The sequence below is a fragment of the Macaca nemestrina genome, chromosome 5, assembly GCF_043159975.1.
Source record: "Macaca nemestrina isolate mMacNem1 chromosome 5, mMacNem.hap1, whole genome shotgun sequence".
NCBI classification, from domain to species: domain Eukaryota; kingdom Metazoa; phylum Chordata; class Mammalia; order Primates; family Cercopithecidae; genus Macaca; species Macaca nemestrina.
This window is the reverse complement of record NC_092129.1, coordinates 99,122,437-99,141,825: the sequence shown is the minus strand read 5'-3', so window position 1 is coordinate 99,141,825 and position 19,389 is coordinate 99,122,437. Positions and strand designations below refer to the sequence as shown.

General features: G+C 39.8%; 1 protein-coding gene and 1 pseudogene across 1 annotated transcript in view; one reads left to right on the top strand and one right to left on the bottom strand.

The window, feature by feature from the left end:
- The first annotated feature begins 2 nt into the window (after positions 1 to 2).
- Positions 3 to 19,389, top strand: part of LOC105496185 (zinc finger protein 292) — a 104,898-nt gene continuing 85,511 nt past the window's right edge. Inside the window, exons 1-2 of the mRNA XM_011766347.3 lie at positions 3 to 142; positions 343 to 539. Of these exons, the coding sequence (XP_011764649.2) occupies positions 372 to 539 (168 nt within the window). The 5' untranslated portion in view covers positions 3 to 142; positions 343 to 371. The remainder of the gene's footprint in view (positions 143 to 342; positions 540 to 19,389) is intronic.
- Positions 18,349 to 19,337, bottom strand: LOC105496180 (DNA-directed RNA polymerase I subunit RPA43 pseudogene; annotated as a pseudogene).

Sequence of the window (19,389 nt, the reverse complement as noted above, 5' to 3'; positions counted from 1 at the left end):
CTGGGGAAAGCCACGCCAGGATCGGGACGCCGGAGAGGGTCGCCCCTCCCTAGGCTTTTTCCCGTCGCGGCGCCCACGTGACCGAGAGCAGGCCTTCACCAGCCCGCCCCTTTCGGCCGCTACTGCCCACTTCCCGCTCGGGGTAAGTAACCGCGGTTTTCCGCACCGCCCCAACCCCGCCCTTCTCCTTTCCCCTTGCCTTCACCTCCCTCGGGCTCTCTCGCGCCACTCTCCCCACCCCCCTATCTTCCCCATCGGGCCCTTTGTACGTGCTCGGCGGCGTGCAAGCGCGCCTGGCACGTGACCCCGCCGAACGTGGCATTGTGTTATCACGTGACCCAGGTGCGTACGCGACGGAGCGGGGTGTGAAGATGGCGGACGAAGAGGCCGAGCAGGAGAGGTTGAGTCGCGGCGAAGGCGGCTGCGTCGCGGAGCTGCAGCGCCTGGGCGAGCAGCTCCAGGAGCTAGAGCGACAGCTGCGGGAGAGCCGGGTACCGGCCGTGGAAGCGGCCACCGACTACTGTCAGCAGCTGTGCCAGGTGAGGGCGCCCGGTGGTCCCCTCCCCCTTTACCCAGCTAGAAGGGGAAGAGGGCGAGCGAGCGCCAGGCGGCCGAGAGGTGGTCGCCGCTTCCTTGGCATCATCGGCGCCTCCGCCCGGGTGGGAGCGGTAGTAGAAGGAAGGCGCCTTTGTGTGGCTGCAGTTGTGGCGGTTGTTGTCGTCTGCAGCTCCTGGCTGGGGGAAGGGAGTTGTGGTCAAGGCGGAAAATCCCCCCTCCCCTTTCCTTCCCTGAACTCGGGACTGCGCGGTCCTCGCGGCTGAGGAAATGTAGACGGTGCGGATTGGAGAGAGTAGGAGGAGAATGGAGGCCAGGTTCTCTTCCTCCTCCTCTTATTGTGCACTGGGGATTACCGCGCCTCCCGCCTCTGCGCCTCTCTGCTTCCCACTCCGACGGGCCTCCGCCCCCACTGGTTTGATTCCTTTGCCTTCGCCTGCTTTCATCCGTCCCGCCCCCAGCCCCGGCCCTGTCCTGGCTGTCTCCGGGCCTTTGTTGTTCGAATTTCGCCTTAGGACTGAAGGGGCCTTTGTTGATGTTCGGAGGAGCAGTCCCCGCCGACCCCTTCTAGTTGAGCTAGACGTTCCGGAGGGGGTGCTTGGCGGAGGTTGTCCCCTCCTGCCCATACTTGCTTGCTTGGTGCACCCATGGTAAAGCTTGATCTCCTTAGTGTGGAGGAGCTGTCCCTGTACATCTGTCTCAGATTGAGTGGCCCTTTGGGACGGCTTTTCCAGAGTCCGTTTCTCATTTGCTTCCACCCTTCGAGGAGTATGATTTCCACTATCCTTTCTCTACCGATCACCCCTTCACCCCTGTTTCTTGGAGTTCTCCCTGTTTGGCTTCCTGATGAAGTGGGAGAAGACAGGTTCATGTGGATCTGTGCTTTGGGTAGTTTCAAATCTTTTCTTTGCTTGCCCAAGGACGCTTCTCACCAGTGACTGCATTCTAATCAGGATTTGGAATGTTAATAACACTGTTTGCTAGTGATGAAAATAATTTCATCCTTGATGAAAATCGGAGAGTTTGGGACTACATTTGGACTTCATTACGAGCCTTGCACTTAGGTTTGAAATTTCAAGGTAGTGTTGCTGGCTCTGGTGAAGACTTTGATTGGATTGTCTTGAGGAGGAAAAAGAAGACACAATTTACACAGGTCATATTTAGAGTTAACTTGTGAATGTATCTTTACAGAGAATTCGTTTTGGAAAAGTATTGATCTTAACGTAGAACAATGGTTGACCATTTTAGCTGAGTAGATTACATTTTCACTTATTTTTTAGCCTCCAAATATTGAAATCTTTCCATTATAATGTCGGGGATACGTGATCATATACAAAAGAATCTCCGCCGCTGTATGCACTTTATTGTCACAAATTATTTGATGGCTGTTCAAAATCTTAAAAACAGAAACTGTGAGATCAAGTGGTGACTTGTCTAGGAGGATGTGCAATTTGAAAGCTCCCTACTTAGGTAAATAGGTCTGGTGAATACCTGTGGCAAAATTAGAGGCTCATTCCTTTGAATTCTAATATTAAAAAATTGTTGAAATTTCTCAGTTTCTTTACCTTGCAGTACCCACTCATTCTTAATTGGTCTTTAAAGATTTATTTTAGAGAGAAAAAGATTTCTCTAAGATACCTATAATAGGAAGTATTTTATTAGTAAGTCGAGTCAGTTTTTATATAATAATCAGTGAGAACTATTAAAGTCTAGCTTTGCTGAAAGACATTTTTCCCCTAATAGTGTCCACTGATAGTTTTAAGGCTAATTACTGTAAATTCTCTTTTGTCAGCAGTATTTTTAAGCAGGATTAATAATTCTGGGAAAATAGAATTTCATGCAAGCTAGACCCCCCCCCCCCTTTTTGTGGGTGTGTGAGGTTGTAAAGTTATCACTTAAAGATTATTTATTTATTTATTTTTGAGAGACGGAGTCTTGCACTGTCACCCGGGCTGGAGTGCAGTGGTGCGATCTCAGCTCACTGCAACCTCCGTCTCCCGGGTTCAAGGGATTCTCCTGCCTCAGCTTCCCAAGTAGCTGGGACTACAGGTGTGCGCCACCATGCCCAGCTAATTTTTGTATTTTTATTAGAGATGGGGTTTGGGGTTTCACTATATGTTGGTCAGGTTGGTCTTGAACTTCTGACCTCAAGTGATCCACCTGCCTCCATCTCCGAAAGTGCTGGGATTTCAGGTGTGAGCCATCTCACCCCGCCAGACTTACAAGAGTTTTTTAAATGAGTGAAACAGCATTTTAAAAATCAGAATGAAAATAATTTCCTACATTAGTTTCATTAAATGATTAGTCTTACACATAAATTGTTATTGATGCTACTGACAAAAAACATCAAACAGTAATGAAACGAAGGCTGGATTTGTGGATTTCAAAAATTATAAAATGTTTCATACACTGTAATCTCAGAATAATTTAAGTACACTTAAAAGCAATCTCCATTTGAAACGATACGGAGTGTGTCTAATTTCCTCTGGAACGTTTTCTGGGGTGGGGTTTTTTGTTTTGTTTTTCAGGTAACCTATTTATGTTAGTGATCTTGTCAAATGGAGGTAACTTGAAACCATTGTTTTATTTATGTTTATTTACAGGGGTGGAGGTGGCTCACGCCTTGAATCCCAGCAGTTTGGGAGGCCAAGTTGGGCGGATTGCTTGAGGCTGGGCAACATGGTGTGGCCCCTTCTCTACAAAAAATAGAGAAAACAAAACAAAACAATTAGCCAGGCTCCGTGGTGAGTGCCTGTAGTCCCAGCTACTCGGGAGGCTGAGGTGGGAGGATCATTTGAACCAGGGAGGCAGAGGTTGCAGTGTGCAGAGATTGTGCACTGTGCACCTCCAGCCCAGGTGACAGAGCAAAATTCTGGCTCAGAAAAATAAAAAATAAAAATAAAATTGTATCTTAGCAATTACTACCTAGCATTTTGATACGAAGTTGAGTGAAGCAGTGTTTAACAGTTGTAGAATTTATTGGCACAATCTAAATATAGTGAGTGCCAGGGATACTAGGAGCTAGAAATTATCTGTTAGTTTCTAATCTTGAGATTATTGTTTAACTTTTTCTATTTAAGCTTTTCCTGTAAAACTGGGATAGTCACATGCTTCAAGAAGGCAAAGATGAATAAACGTTTGTCAAAGTTAATGGGCTTCAGAATTAATATTCTGCCAGTGTTGATGCTTAGTGCTTGTGTAACCCTTATTTTTGCATTTACTTTAAAAAATGAATTAGTTTACTTTCTATGTAATGTTTATTAACAAAAGTTAAGTTTCTGGAGAATGTGGTGAAACCCACAGAAATAGGAGTTGCTTATGATCCCTAGTTTATAGAGTTTTATTTTTGAGTGAGGTAGGAGATTAATAGATTTTTTAAAATTCTGAGTAGCAGAATAGAAACGAAAGGCATTAAATGCTTTTCTTAACAGTGTTGTTTTGCTCTTTCTGGAAATAAGCCCCCCTCTTTGCTTATTTAAATGAGAATTTGCTTAAAGCTTAAGTGAGAGGAGGGAAGAGTAAGTGGAGGATGGGCATGGTAGAGCGCCTGTCATAAATCTTAAATTTTCCTTATTTTATTTTATTTTTTGAGAAATGGGGTCTTGCTACATTGCCCAGGTATGAACTCAACCTCAAACTCTTAGGCTCAAGTGATCCTCCTGTCTCAGCCTTCTTTTTTTTTTTTTTTTTTTTTTTTGAGTTGGAGTTTAACTCTGTCACCCAGGCTGGTGTACAATGGCGCAATTTGGGCTCACCACAACCTCTGCCTCTTGGGTTCAAGCAATTCTCCTGCCTCAGCCTCCCGAGTAGTTGGGATTACAGGCATGTGCCATCATGCCCGACTAATTTTGTATTTTTACTAGAGACAGGGTTTCTCCTTCTTGGTCAGGCTGGTTCCGCCCCCCTCAGCCTCCCAAAGTGTGGGATTACAGACATGAACCACCACGCCTGGCCCTTTCTCAGCCTTCTAAGTAGCTGAGACCTCATACACCACCACGCCCAGCTCTTAAATTTCCTTGTATCTTTTCAAAGTTAGCTTTAATATGGGCAATATAACCAACTCAATTTCTTAAAATTGACTTAGAATAAGTATATAGAATAACCAGAAGTAATTTCTTGCATTTACTTGTTTTAGGATTATTACTGTATTTATTATATAAAAAACTGGTTATAATTGGAATCTTTTGGACTAGTTAATTGTATTAGACTGGGCCAGTAGTCAGTCATTCAACATTTCTACTGTATACAGGCTAGGCAAGCATGATCATGGTCCCTGGCTTCAAAGAGTTTATAGTCTCTGGAGGAAGGTAGACAGATAATCGTAAACTGTGATTTATATATTTTATTGCAGAGATGAGTACAGTAAAGAGGAAGGTTATTTGGGAGTTTTAAAAGAAGCATTCCAACAGAGGAGTTGTTCTAAAGAGATTTTAAAATAATGGTTGGAAAAATTGGCCATTGTAATAGTTGATTTGTTGGAGTATGATATTTACTGACAGCACTATATACTGGACTGACTGACTGGTTGATTGTAACTGTTATTGACCATTGATCAGTAGTGATCTGGTGGCTGACAGTTGTTTTAAAGGGTTGAATTGCAGTCGTGTGTGTGTGTGTGTGTATAATACACACACACACATACACATACATGTGTGTGTATATGTATGTGCAAGGACCTAGGTTTAGATGTTGCAGAGGATATAAGATACAAGAGACTCTAATAAAAAAAAGTATGTGTGTGTGGGGGTGTGTGTGTATATACATATGTACCATGTGTGTGTGTATATACATATATATGAAGTGTGTGTATATATATAAAATTTTCTTAGTTCATATAAGCAGTGCTTCTCAACTGGGCATAGTACTTTCCCTACCTCCAGTTATCTCTTCAAGGGCACTTAGAAATATGTGGGATCAGGCTTTTGGATGTTGCTATGACTAGGGATGTGGTACTGGCATTTAGTGCCCATGACCCTGAATGCTAAATTTTCTGAAGTGATCAGGACAGTCCCAACAAATGGAAACATAATCCCTCTGTCTAAATACCTGCAGTGCCCTTTTCAGAAACATTGAATAGAAAGAAAAATAATATATTTAGAAGGGTTTTTTTTGTTTTTTGTTTTTTGTTTTGTTTTGTTTTTAGTCCTTATACTCTTTTCATATTGAGATAGTTAAGCTCCAGATATATGGTTAATTTGGAACAGGTTCAGGTAAATTATATTCAACTATATTTAAGTATAATTTGTACTGACCATGAGAGGTCAAGAAGCTTTCTACTTTCTTAGCAGAAATTACAAGCAATTACTTAAACAGTTAGTAAAACAACTCTTACTAGGTTAAAGAAGGCAGCAACTTCAGCATAATTATCCTGATTAAAGCAAAGGTTTGACATTTTGGTGTAACAAATTCCGTACTTTTAAGCATTTATATGCAAGGACCTAGATTTAGATGTTACAGGAAATAAAAGATATGGGCGACTAGTGGGATATAAATTAGTAAGATAATATTTAAATATCACTTCAAAATGACAGCTGAAAAGATGTCAAAAGGCAGTGTATTAACTAACAAATTCGTTTTGCTTTATTTTTATTTTATTTATTTATTTTTTCTGAGACAGGGTCTCCACTCTGTCACCCAGGCAGGAGTGCAGTGACACAGTCACGGCTCACTACATCCTTAACCAGCTGGGCTTAAGTGATCCTCCTGCCTCAGCGTGCCGGGTAGCTGGGACTACAGGTGCACATCAACATGCCTGACTGACTTTAACATTTTTTGTGGAGACAAGATCTCCCTACGTTGCCCAGGTTGATCTCAGACTCCTGGGCTCAGGCAATCCTCCCACCTTGGTCTCCCAAAGTGCTGGGACTATAGGCATGAGCCTCTGCTCCCAGCCTGGTTTTGCTTTTTTGTTGTTTGTTTTGTTTTGTTTTAAATTGAAAATGTACTAATTGAAATGGTTTTTAAAAATTCACCCTGAGAAAGGGCATACAATGAAAACTTGATCTTTTTCCCATTCTAGAGTTCTGGTCTCATTTCCATGAAGACAAATCCCTTAATAGTTTCCAGAACTAGTTTGCTCTTTTTAAGAAAATAAAGATAACTACACTGCATCTTGCTTTCCCTCCCCCCAGAGGCATCTTCTAGCTCATTCCATAGCTGCTCATGTAAGTTTATGGCTTTCTGTTGTATAGTGTATAGTAATTCTAGTCTATGACTGTGTCTGATTAATCAGTTCATTATCAGTGGATATTTGGGAGAGTAAGTTAATTTTATGTATAGTAACTTAAAGAGTTCAAAGTAGGTAGTAAGCACTTCAGGCTGGGGTATCAGGGAAGGCTTTACCAAGAAGGTACTATTTGAGCTAGTCTTCATTACCTTTATTAGCCATTAGTGGTGCCTGATTGGTATAAGAAATAAAAACCAAATTAAAACTGTTAGAGCTACAGAATGTGTAGTTTACATATTTAGACATTTCTTTGTATATTTTATGTCTCATCAGTTTGATACAAGTTGATTCTTTTGTTTATATACATGTTTTGCTTAGCTTTAATTATAACTGCAAGAGCTTTGAAACTAAGCATTTTCCTTAAAAATTAGACTCTTATTTTTTTTTTTTTTTTTTGAGACGGAGTCTCGCTCTGTCGCCCAGGCTGGAGTGTAGTGGCCAGATCTCAGCTCACTGCAAGCTCCGCCTCCCGGGTTTACGCCATTCTCCTGCCTCAGCCTCCCGAGTAGCTGGGACTACAGGCGCCCGCCACCTCGCCCGGCTAAGTTTTTGTATTTTTTAGTAGAGATGGGGTTTCACCGTGTCAGCCAGGATGGTCTCGATCTCCTGACCTCGTGATCCGCCCGTCTCGGCCTCCCAAAGTGCTGGGATTACAGGCTTGAGCCACCGCGCCCGGAGGCTATCTTAATTTGTAGGACACTTCAAATCAGAAGAAAAGATAGCTTGCTTGTTAATTAGTGATAATTACTTCAGGTATTGAGGGAGCAATAAGTCATTTAAACTTTTAGAAGTTTAGATAATGCTCAGGGGAAATAATGTTTTAAATGTTCATAATTAGTGTGATTGCATGTTAGAGATAATAAATTCTACTTTGCAGAATATGCTTATATCAATTTTAGCAAAGGGGAAAACTTTACTAAGCTGTGCTTGTCCCCTTCTTATCCTTTTTGGTCCTAAATTAAAATGAGGGAAGAGAACATTCATTCTGCAGATGTACTTCATAACATATAATAACCTGCCAAACAGGATTTTCATAGGTTTTTATCTGTAAAACTGCTGCTGTACTTATTTTCTTGAGCTTCTGTCAAAGATGAGAGGTTACATTATTTTTCCCAACTCCTACAGATAAATTCAGTTTATAAAATTAACCAATCAATGTGAGTATCCTCTTATAGTTGTAAAATGGAAAGTTTGCTTTCATTAGTATGTTTGTCAGCATGCTGCAACTTTTAACAATGTATTGTTTTCCAGGAGACCCTCTTGATTCATTGTTTTTGTTTTGGCATTGGCAGTTGCACAATGTATCTCAAAAGAAAAATGTTACCTTTTCCCCCTTGACTTACATTTTAAAAAGAAAGACTAAAGGTCTCTAAGTAAGTATGTTCAGCTAAGAAGATTTGTTAAAATTCAGTTACATACATAAGGCCTGGCACAGTGGCTCACGCCTGTAATCCCAGCACTTTGGGAGGCCGAGGTGGGCGGATCAGGAGGTCAGGAGATCTAGACCATCCTGGCTAACACGGTGAAACCCCGTCTCAACTAAAAATACAAAAAATTAGCCGGGTGTGGTAGTGGGCACCTGTAGTACCAGCTACTCCAGAGGCTGAGGCAGGAGAATGATGTGAACATGGGAGGCAGAGCTTGCAGTGAGCCTAAATCATGCCACTGCACTCCAGCCTGGGCGACAGATCAAGACTCCGCCTTAAAAAAAAAACAAAAAAACAAAAAAACCCACACATACATTTCAGTTATATATATCTTTTCTTGATTTATTCTAATCAGATGTTTAAATTGCTCTTATGTGGGAACACTAAGGTAGCTATGGAGAATTATGGAGTGGACCTCTACCTTAAAGAGCTTACAAAATCAACAGTGTGTATTAACTGTTAAGTGACAGTATTAGATAGTAAGGCATCTAGCGGTGTAATAAGTATGGATTCAAAGAAGTGTAGAGCATCTTGAAATTATTGTAGCCAAAAATTGAGCAGGAAAGGAAAACACTATTTACATTGGATCTTGAAGGATTTTGGATAACCAAAGAGAAGTGGGAGGGTTGAGAATAAAAGCTTAGATAAATGGACCAACTATTCAAACTGGTGTTTTTGGAGAAAAATGTCAAGTGATAGGATTGAAAGGATAGATTAAAACCAGACTAAGAGTTTAGGATGCCAAGCCAAGAAGTTTTGATAAATCTTGTAAGCATAGATTTATGGTTACATGGCCTAAAGACTCATCCTTCTGTGTTTGAGGCATTGAAATAAAAGTTAAATTCAGAATGTTACAACCATTGTTTCCCCCACCCCGCCCCCCCCAAGTATCCTGTATCAGTTACTGTCATGTTACAGACTATCCAAAAACTTACTGCCTTTAAAAAAACAGCCGTTTTTATTATTGTTCGCAAGTCAGTGGGTCGGCTGAGTGGTTCTGCTGTCAGCTGTCAGGTTATCTGGGGCTGAATGGTCCCAGATGGTTTCATTCATATGTCTGGTGGTTGTCAGGCTAGTCTAAAGGCTTCACTTGGGCTGGCTTATTTCTCTCTTCTTAGCCTTCTCTAGTAAGGTAGCCTGGATTTCTTTACATGGTATCAAGAGAGTAAGTTCTTTTCCACACATGCTTTACTTTGTATGCCCCTCCTGGTGTCATATTTATACTGATGTCCTGTTGGCTACTGCCAATTAAGTGGTCAAACTCAGCCTCTTTGTGGGAAGGAGACCACACATGCTATGAGTACAGGGAGATGTGATTCTTTAGGGACCATTTCTGTAACACTCTACTACATGTCCCATTTCCCTTTATTCCCTACTGCAGTGTGAGGCACTTTTATAGGACAAATTTAATTTTTTACTCTCAATTGCTATTGCCTCTGCTTTCTTTCTTGTCACTCATCTTCTCTAACCACATCTGTGTCCATCTGATTGGCAAAAGTCATTCCCATTCCTGCTTTCTGATCTCAGTCTCTAAATAGAAGAGAGGCATCCTCACCCCATCACTGAGACTTTAGAATATTTGTGGAATGACCTCGTTTTTGTTTTTGTTTTGTTTTTGATATGGAGTCTCACTCTGTCGCCCAGGCTGGAGTGCAATGGGGTGATCTCGACTCACTGCAACCTCCGCCTCCCAGGTTCAAGTGATTCTTTTGCCTCCACCTCCCAAGTAGCTGGGACTACAGGCATGTGCCACCATGCCCGTCTAATTTTTTTTTTTTTTTTTTTTTTGGTATTATTAGAGATGGGGTTTCACCATGTTAGCCAGGCTGGTCTCGATCTCCTGACCTCTTGATCCGCCCTACTCAGCCTCCCAAAGTGCTGGGATTACAGGCGTGAGCCACCTTGCGTGGCTAGAATGACCTCTTTATTTACCATGGTTCTTTACCTTGATATTAAACCTGGTCTGAATTTGTTGTGTTGCATTATCTCTACCTTGTATAGTCTGATAATGACATCCTAGTTCTTGTCCCAATGAACTTGCTTTTAACATTCCTTTCAGTTTGTGAAATTCTCCAAAGTCCTGCTTTTGTCTTTCTCAGTGGCAGACTACTTCTTGTAACAGTGTTTCTCAAACTTCAGTTTGCAGAAATCAAAGAGAGTGAGTCTGTAGATCTCAGAGTTACAAATTATTCACCTCAGCTTATCCAGGTTCAACATTCCAAATCTGAAATGGTAAACACTCTGGTCCCAAGCATTTTCAGATTAGGGATACTCAACCTGGAGTAAGATGTAACTTTATTTTACTTCACTATTTAGTTGTCACACTGAAACAAAATGACCACAAAACAATACTTATCCTTACTATGTGTGACACATTCTGTTTTTACTTATTTTAAAATGTTACTCTTGATTTTATAATCCACCAATAGGTCATAACCCACAGTTTGAAAAATACTCTTTTAGAGGGTTACTGGGATTCAATTCAGTAGTAAATAAAAAAGTAGGCAGTCCCTATGTTTAAGCTCGTCTTTTAGTCTAGTTGGCCCAGAACATTCTTTTATTTAGAAGCATCAAAATTAAAATACAGTTTCACATTTCTTTTCTTTTCTTTTTTCTTTTTTTTGAGATAGAGTTTCCCTCTTGTCTGCCAGGCTGGAGTGCAATGGCATGATCTCAGCTCACTGCAACCTCTGCCTCCCTGTTTAAGCGAGTCTCCTGCCTCAGCTTCCCGAGTAGCTGGGACTACAGGCAGGCACCACCAAGTCCGGCTAGTTTTTGTATTTTTAGTAGAGACGGGGTTTTGCCATGTTGCCCAGGCTGGTCTCAAACTCCTGACCTCAGGTGATCTGCCTGCCTTGGCCTCCCAAACTGTTGGGATTACAGGCGTGAGCCCCGTCACCTGGCCAGTTTTACATTTCTTAAAGTGAATGCTAGAAACCCAACATTATGTTCACAGAACCCAATTTGAGAAATACTGATGCGTAGGAAAAAACCTACATTTAAGCATGAACCCAGTGCTCTCCCTCCTACTTTTTTCAGCATTACTTTTTATTATTCTACAGGAACTTTCTGCTCCAAGTTTATTAATTCCTCACAAGCATACCTGTTCATTTTACTGCCTTTGTGACTGCTTAGATAACTTTGCAATGTTACAATAGTGGAAAGCCAAATGGCTTTGAGTTCAACTAACAGCTCCCCCACAATCTGGGAGAAATATTCAGCTCCGTAAGTCATGCTTTCTTTGAAAAAATAAGGCTGAGGTAAGGGATGATAAATGCCCACCCATAGAGGGTAGGAGACACTGGTGAAGGCTCCCAGCACAGTGTCTGGCATAAGGAAGACATCATGAACAAGTAGTTTTTGAGTCATTCTCAACTCTACTTGTACCTTAAAGCCCAGGATGATTACGTGTTTTCCGAGTATACCCTTCTCTGGTCTGCACTTGCTCTGAGAGTTACTTCTGACTTCTGTCATTGACTATGTTATGTTGCTTGTATAGCATGGATTTTTCAGTATGATTTAACTTTATTTTCAATGTTTGAAAATTTGTTTTAACTTTTTCAGTTTTGGTTAGGAAAATATACATGAGTCATAAATATGTGTGCATTTGTTGCCTTTTGTTTCTTTGTTGCATGCTCTATGTCCTCAGTAGATTTTGGATTCCTTCATTGGACACACAATGCTTTGATGTAGTAAGTTCTCCGTAAGTATTTCTTTGAGATTTTTTCTCAGAGCTTTACTTGTCCTCAAATATTAACACTTTTGAGTTTTGATTTGCCCAAGGTGCCAGAGTTAGGATATGGTTAGCCCCCAGGTCCAAATTAAATATATTTTGCTGCCTGTGCCTCCCGTGTTCTTTTGTTAAAAGAGTTACTTGACTCTTCCTGAAATAGGTTATACTGTTTTATTGTAGTAGTGTTAAAAAACTACTTTAATAGTAAAAATACTACTATTTATTTCCATAAACTAGGAAATGAACTGCAGGAAGAATCATTTATTTATTCCATTAGCAGTTACTTGGTGCTTAATTCGTGGCAGACACTGTACTATTGGTATAGGAAAAATTTGCTGTCACTTTAGCAAAAAACTTGCAAAAGTTAAACTTCTGAAGTCAATCCTGAAATCTTTTTTCCCTCAGTACATTTCGTTTTCAGTTAAAGTAAAACTGACTCTTGAATCTTCTGTTTTAGGCCGGGTGCAGTGGCTCATGCCTGTAATCCCAGCACTTTGGGAGGATGAGATGGGTGGATCACCTCAAGTCAGGAGTTTTAGACCAGCCTGACCAACATGGTGTAACCTTGTCTCTACTAAAACTACACAAATTAGCTGGGCTTGGTGGCACATGCCTGTAATCCCAGCTACTTGGGAGGCTGAGCCGGGAGAATCGCTTGAACTAGGGAGGCAGTGGTTGCAGTGAGCCAAGATCGCACCATTGCATTCCTGCCTGGTCAACAAGAGTGAAGTGAAACGCCATCTCAGAAACAAAAAACAAAAAACTTCTGTTTCAATGACAACCTTGCTGTTTGTACATTTAGTTTTCCTGAAATACTTTTGAGATTATGAGATTGAGGAGAGCTATGTTTGTTAGATATATTTTGCTGCTCTTTATGTGGTTGAGAAAGTAATTTGAACTAAGATTGTGTAGGAATTCTTGGCTAATTCAGAAAATACCACCTAACTGGCATTCAAAGTTAAACCAAATGTGATTATCCAGAGTGTAGTCCTTTCTTTACCTGTAAAGGCAGAACCAAAAGGACTCTTAGTGAAGCTTCTCCATTGTCTTGGACTGAAGGCACCCATCCTCACTCAGACTGTCATTGTCCAAAATCAGTAACGTTGTTTTACTTACAAGTTAGGAAATTCAATTACCTAATTTCCATAATCTGCAAATGGGTGGAACCTTGGAGTTAGAGGCAAGACCAACCAGATTGAAGAGACAGGGAATCAGTATTCGGAACAGGCACTGTTAGATGCTTTACTAACGATTAATTGTTTAATCTGAAGGCCTATGAGATCATAGGATTCAAGAACCATTTAGTTTGTTTTAGTATCCAAGTTAATTTAAATTGCCTCCTACGACCTCACCATTACTACTATATAATACTTGCTCAGTGTGACCCAGCGTCATCAAAAATTAAGTGATTATTTAGGAAGACTGAGGCATAGGGTTAAATGGCTAAAACTAAGCAGTGCTTTAAAAAATAAAATTTCAAATACCTGGAAAATGTCTTCATGTGGAACATTTGGCATCCTTATTGATGCCTGATATAGGAGGTGATATATTAGCTTCATAATAGTTTTTTTTTTTTTTTTTTTTAGGTAGAGTTTTGCTCTTGTCACCCAGGCTAGAGTGCAGTGGCACGATCTCAGCTCACTACAACCTCTGCCTCCTGGGTTCAAGTGATTCTCCTGCCTCAGCCTCCCGAGTAACTGGGATTACAGGCACGCACCACCATACCTGGCTAATTTTTCTATCTTTATTAGAGACGGGGTTTCACCATGTTGGCCAGGGTGGTCCCGAACTCCTGACCTCAGGTGATCCGCCCATCTCAGCCTCCCAAATTGCTGGGATTACAGGTGTGAGCCACCGTGCCCGGCTGATTACAGGTTTTATATTTAGAAAGAGGTTATTAAGTTTAAAGATAGTACAATAATCCCTCGGTATTCATAGACAATTGGCTCCAAGACCCCCCTTGGATTCCAAAATCCCCAGATGCTCAAGTCCCTTAAATGAAATGGCATAGTATTTGCATATAACCTAGCATATCCTCCCAAATGCTTTCTCTGTAGATGTATGTACGTAAATAGTTGTTATACGGATTTGGTTTTTTATTTGTATTTTTATTGTTGTATTGTTAACTTTTTATTGCTTTTTTTAATTTTTATTTTTTTGAGACAAAATCTTGCTCTATCACCCAGGCTGCAGTGCGGTGGCACTATCTCCATTCACTGCAGCCTCCACCTCCTGGGTTCAAGTGATTCTCGTGACTCAGCCTGCCGAGTAGCTGCAGTTACAGGCGTGCCACCATGCCCGGCTAATTTTTGTATTTTTAGTAAAGACAGGGTTTCACCACGTTGGCCGGGCTAGTCTCGAACTCCTGACCCTGAAGTGATTCGCTCACCTCAGCCTCCCAAATTGCTGGGATTACAGATGTGAGCCACTGTGCCCGGTCTGCTTTTTTTTCTTGTTTTTTTTTTAAATGTATTTTCCAACAAAGATTGTTGAATCTGTGGATATGGAACCCACGGATACTGAGGGCCCCCTGTAATTAACCGTTGGCTCGGCTCCTCATTGCAGACAGTGTTATACAGATATCAGAAAACTATTTGATATAAATAATTAAATTAAGTCTAGCACTAATTTTGATTTACTAAAGTTAATTGAAGTAGTTATTTGTGATATTGAGAAAATTATTTCCAGTAAATAGGAATGATTATGCTACTTTTAAAAGACGAGCCATTAGCATTTAGTTGTTTTTTGTTTGTTTGTTTGGTTTTTTGAGACAGGGTCTCACTGTCACCCAGGCTGGAATGCAGTGACGCCATCAGATCTCACTTCAGCGTCCACCTCCCAGGCTCAAGCGATCCTCCCACCTCAGCCGTCTTGGATAGCTGGGACTACAGATGTGCACTACCATGCCCAGCTAATTTTTGGTATTTTTAGTGGAGACAGTGTTTTGCCATGTTGCCCAGGTTTGTCTTGATCTCCTGGGCTCAAGCAGTTTGCCCATCTCAGACTCCCAGAGTGCTGGGGTTACAGGCATGAGCCACCATGCCCAGGCTAGAATTTGTATATACTCAAAATAGTTTACATTTTGCATTTTTCTATATGAACATGTGCATGTATTGCTGATCTTTCCCTACTTTTTGCAAATGTGATAGATTTCACTATATATAAAACTTAAAACATCACTATACGTTAACTCAAAAGCATTAACATTATATTATGGAATAATGCAAATTTTTAGTTTTTAAAAAACAACTTCTACAAGATTATTATATTATTTTAAAAGACTAAAACATAAAAGACTGATACTTAAGTAGTTTGAATCTGGTGATTTATTCCATGACTTAACCTATTCATATTTGTATAATCTTATTTTAAACCTTGGTTTGGGATTTTTTTTAATTGCCTCCCTAAAATAGGATAGTGCACATTGCATAAAATGACATTGTCAATAAAATTTATATCCTCAAACTGACTATGAAGTTCATCAGCATGAAGATATTTTATAGAAAGCATTTCTGAATGCATGTATTATAAAACTGCTTCTTTAGCAATTAAGAATTAACCCTAGTAAGTGAAGTTGAATATGTTGGCAATAAATTGATCAGTATATCCAGTGTTGTGACTCATTTATGAAGTATTTTTGAAAAGGTTACCTGATGTTGCACATTCTGCCTAAGGAGAAATTATCTTCAACACCAAAAGACCTTTGAGGATTTACCTATAATTCAATGAAAATATTTGTGGTGTGAATTTTTTCCTCCATGAAAACCATCCTCTATAGATCTTGTTTCATTTGACCAAAAGAAACTATATCCTAGATTTTGTCTTCCATGTATAGTTTGCTTGACAGCCCATTAGATACTGTGAATTAAAATCTTGGGATTCTAAGGATGTTGGTTTTATACATACTGTTTATTGTGAGCTTGGCATGCCACTTACAGCATTTCTTTGTTTCTTTATCCTTGAAATGGGGACCTTTTGTGATTGTTATTAGAACTGATGAAAGCCATAAATATTTTAAATGATCGTTGTAATATAAAGTAACATTTTCATTTACACTTAGACTACTTTGGAAACACTTTGGATGTTTTATGTATGATATGACCTAGCATAATTTTAAAACATTAATAATTCCACTGTTTTCAAAGTTATCCATGATTATCAGTTTTAAAAATAATGTTAAATTACTGATTTATTAATTTGTTTAAAGCCTGCATTTTGAAGAGGGTAGGATTAGACTTTATAGTACTTTATAAAAGATCCTTTTGCGTGTGTGTGGTGGAGGGTTTGGAGTTAGTTGATGGGAGTGAAGGTACTGGGAGAAGATTAGTGGCTTTATAGTTGAAACCTTTCCTTTGTCCAAAATTTTAAACTAGAATTTGAGAGGCTGGAGATGAGAGAGAAGCTGGGATTATACAGTAACTAAAAGAATACATTTTGAACTATGATTTGAATTCCAACTCTGGCACTTCCTGAAGGACTTCAGGGTTGTGTGTGTGTGTATGTTTAAATCTCTGTTCTTACTTATAGACTGGAGGTAATAATAATAATACCTGCTTAAAGCTGTTGTGATTAAGGCATAACGTTTGCTGAGTGCTTTGCTTATTATGGTGCTAGAATTACAGAGTAATTGTTAGCTATTAATACATTTAAGAGGAGTAGATCCAAAATGTTCCCTCATAAAAGGATATTAGTTTTAAAAAATTATTTAACCCACTATATCAAAAATGTTGTAATTTCACCAACATAAAAATTGACATAGTTTACAGTCTTTTTTTGTACATCTTCAAAGTCTGGTATGTATTTTATACTGATGACATATGTCAGCTTGGACTAGTTACATTTCAAGGGCTGTATGTATACTCACATGAATCTCAATTGTAATGAAATATACTGGTTTGCACCCTTTCGTTGTCGGCACATCTACTTGTAAACCAGTGTGAATGTCTGCCACTCTCCAACCTCTATATCCTATCATCTAGATTTAAATAAAGATATACCACTAGCGGACCATACTTATTGTTGAACATTAAACTATGAGATTAGCACTATGTCTGGTACTAGTTAAATGGCAACAAATATGCCTGACATGGAGAGTTCAATTCAACCATTTATGTGTTTGCAAATACTAACAAAGGTAACTGTGAATGGGTAATTTCTTTTTCTTCATAGCACCTAGCACAGTTACTAATTTTCTGTAATCTTTTATACTGTGTACTATTTCCCCTATGACACCCGATGAGGAAAGGAACTGCATCCACCTTGTTTGCTACATTTTCTCAGTAAAAGCAGTGAACAGCTGTTTTCTCTTTAGAACAATTTATGATAGCCTACCCCAATCATTAAAAAGTAATCAGGAAATTTCCCAGTAGTCAGAATCACATTTATCCTGCCTTCATCCAACTCCTCCTCCAAGACACAGCGGAATCCGAATGGTTGAGGCACAAATGGACAAGTAACAAGAGAACAGCTCTTTTCATCAACCTCTTAGACTTAAAGAAAAAAGAAAACAATGTATATGCACCTGGTGGGAAAGAATAGTGAGTATTGTTCCCCAGGAGTCAGTCAGAGGCATGGTTCATTAGCACCCTGGAGACTAATTAAGCATTCTTTAGAATGTTTAACCATTCTAAGTTAAACAATAGAAGTACCATAGTAGTCATGATAAAGGAAAACCTAATACCAATAAATGCCCTGAGTTTTTCAAAATGCAGACTAAAATAGGACCAGGCATGGTGGCTTATACCTGTAATCGCAGCACTTTGGGAGACCAAGGCGGGTGGCTTACTTGAGCCCAGGTGTTTGAGACCAGCCTGGGCAACATGGCAAAACCTCATCTCTATAAAAAATACAAAATATTAGCTGGGCATGGTGGTACACACCTGTAGTCCCGGCTACTCAGGAGGCTGAGATGAGAGGATCACCTGAGCCTGGGAAGTCAAGGTCTCAGTGATCCAAGATTGCACCACTGCATTCTAGCCTGAGTGACAGAATGAGACTCTGTCTCAAAAAAAAAAAAAAGAAAAATTTAAATTAAAAAATGAAATGGCATGTAATGATTAAAGGTGAAATCTGTTACAAATAAAATTAAAAATCTATATTTAACTCATTCTTTAATATGAATAATATCGTATTATAATGTCCTTTTGGTAGTCTTAAGCTTATAGAAATAACTTTATGTAGCATAAAACCTGGAAAGATGGAAGACTTGAGAGTCACAGCAGCTCTTTTTCTATATACAATAAAATGGCACTTTAATAATATTGGAATTCTCCAGATTAATTTATTGTCAGTTTTGTAATTTTGGTCCCCCCCAAAAAAATCCAACTCCTTATCAGGCGTTCCGTTTCGTAAACTGCTGATGTACACTGGCATTCCATGTCATTCAAAACATTCATCTATTGTGTAAGTCAAACTGAATCATATTTAAAATTCCCTAAAGAAGATAACTTTTTTCTTTTCTGTTTAGGCGAGCATTCCAAAAGTGGGGTAAATTTAGCTTCTTCACTGTGTTTTTTTCTTTTTTTTTCTTCTTTTTATGGTCACTTTGATAACCGCTGGAGTCACTACCTTGGAAAACAGGGTCCTAGTTCTGATGCTTTTTCTTTTTCTTCTTCTTTGGCTCATCTTGCCAGAGGTTATTCTCATTAGCAATCATCCTGTAAGTCTAACTCTTCCTTTGGGGTGACATCTGCAAAATTTGCTAGCTTGTGGTACCATCATCCACTTCATTAATCTCTAGGTGTTTCTGGTTTCTCTTTTTCTTCTTTGGAAGTTTTTCAAAAGCTTCTTCAGTGCTGGTTTATCAGAAACTTCAGAGTTCTTGGATTGTCAACTAGTGGTGGTTTTCCCTAAATGCAGAATATTTCAGCAGCATCTTAATCTAGATGAAACACTTCATATTCTGATTCATCACCCACACATATCTCCAGGGCCTGCCACTGGTCAGCTAACATCTCAGGTTTAGGGATGGACATACTAAAATATTTTTGTACAAAATAGCCAGTTTGACTATAAGACACTTTGTTAACTGTACCTTTTGCCCTGGTTCAGGGCAGAAAATAACAAAATCTACTTCAATGTTAAGATTAATGTGTTCTTGATCATCATAAATATCTCCCAGTTCACCACAACTTTGATGTTATATGCAATGGGGACACCCAAAAGGCTCTCAGAATAGTGCAGGAGCTTCACATTGACCTTCTCTGCAATGCCAGTGTATTTCCTGTTAAGGTAGCAGAGTGATGTGCTTTTGGCTGGGCCACCAGGCAGGCATAGCGACTATTCAATTCACCAGCATCCAAGCAGCAGGATAGGTCGGCAGCTCTAGGAGAGGAAGGACATCTTCAGCCACAGCGCCTCTGAGCAGCCTGCAGCCATGTGGCTTGTCCAAGAACATTAATCTTAGTGTTAATAAAATACTGTTTAGTTTCTTGTCATCTAGATAGTGG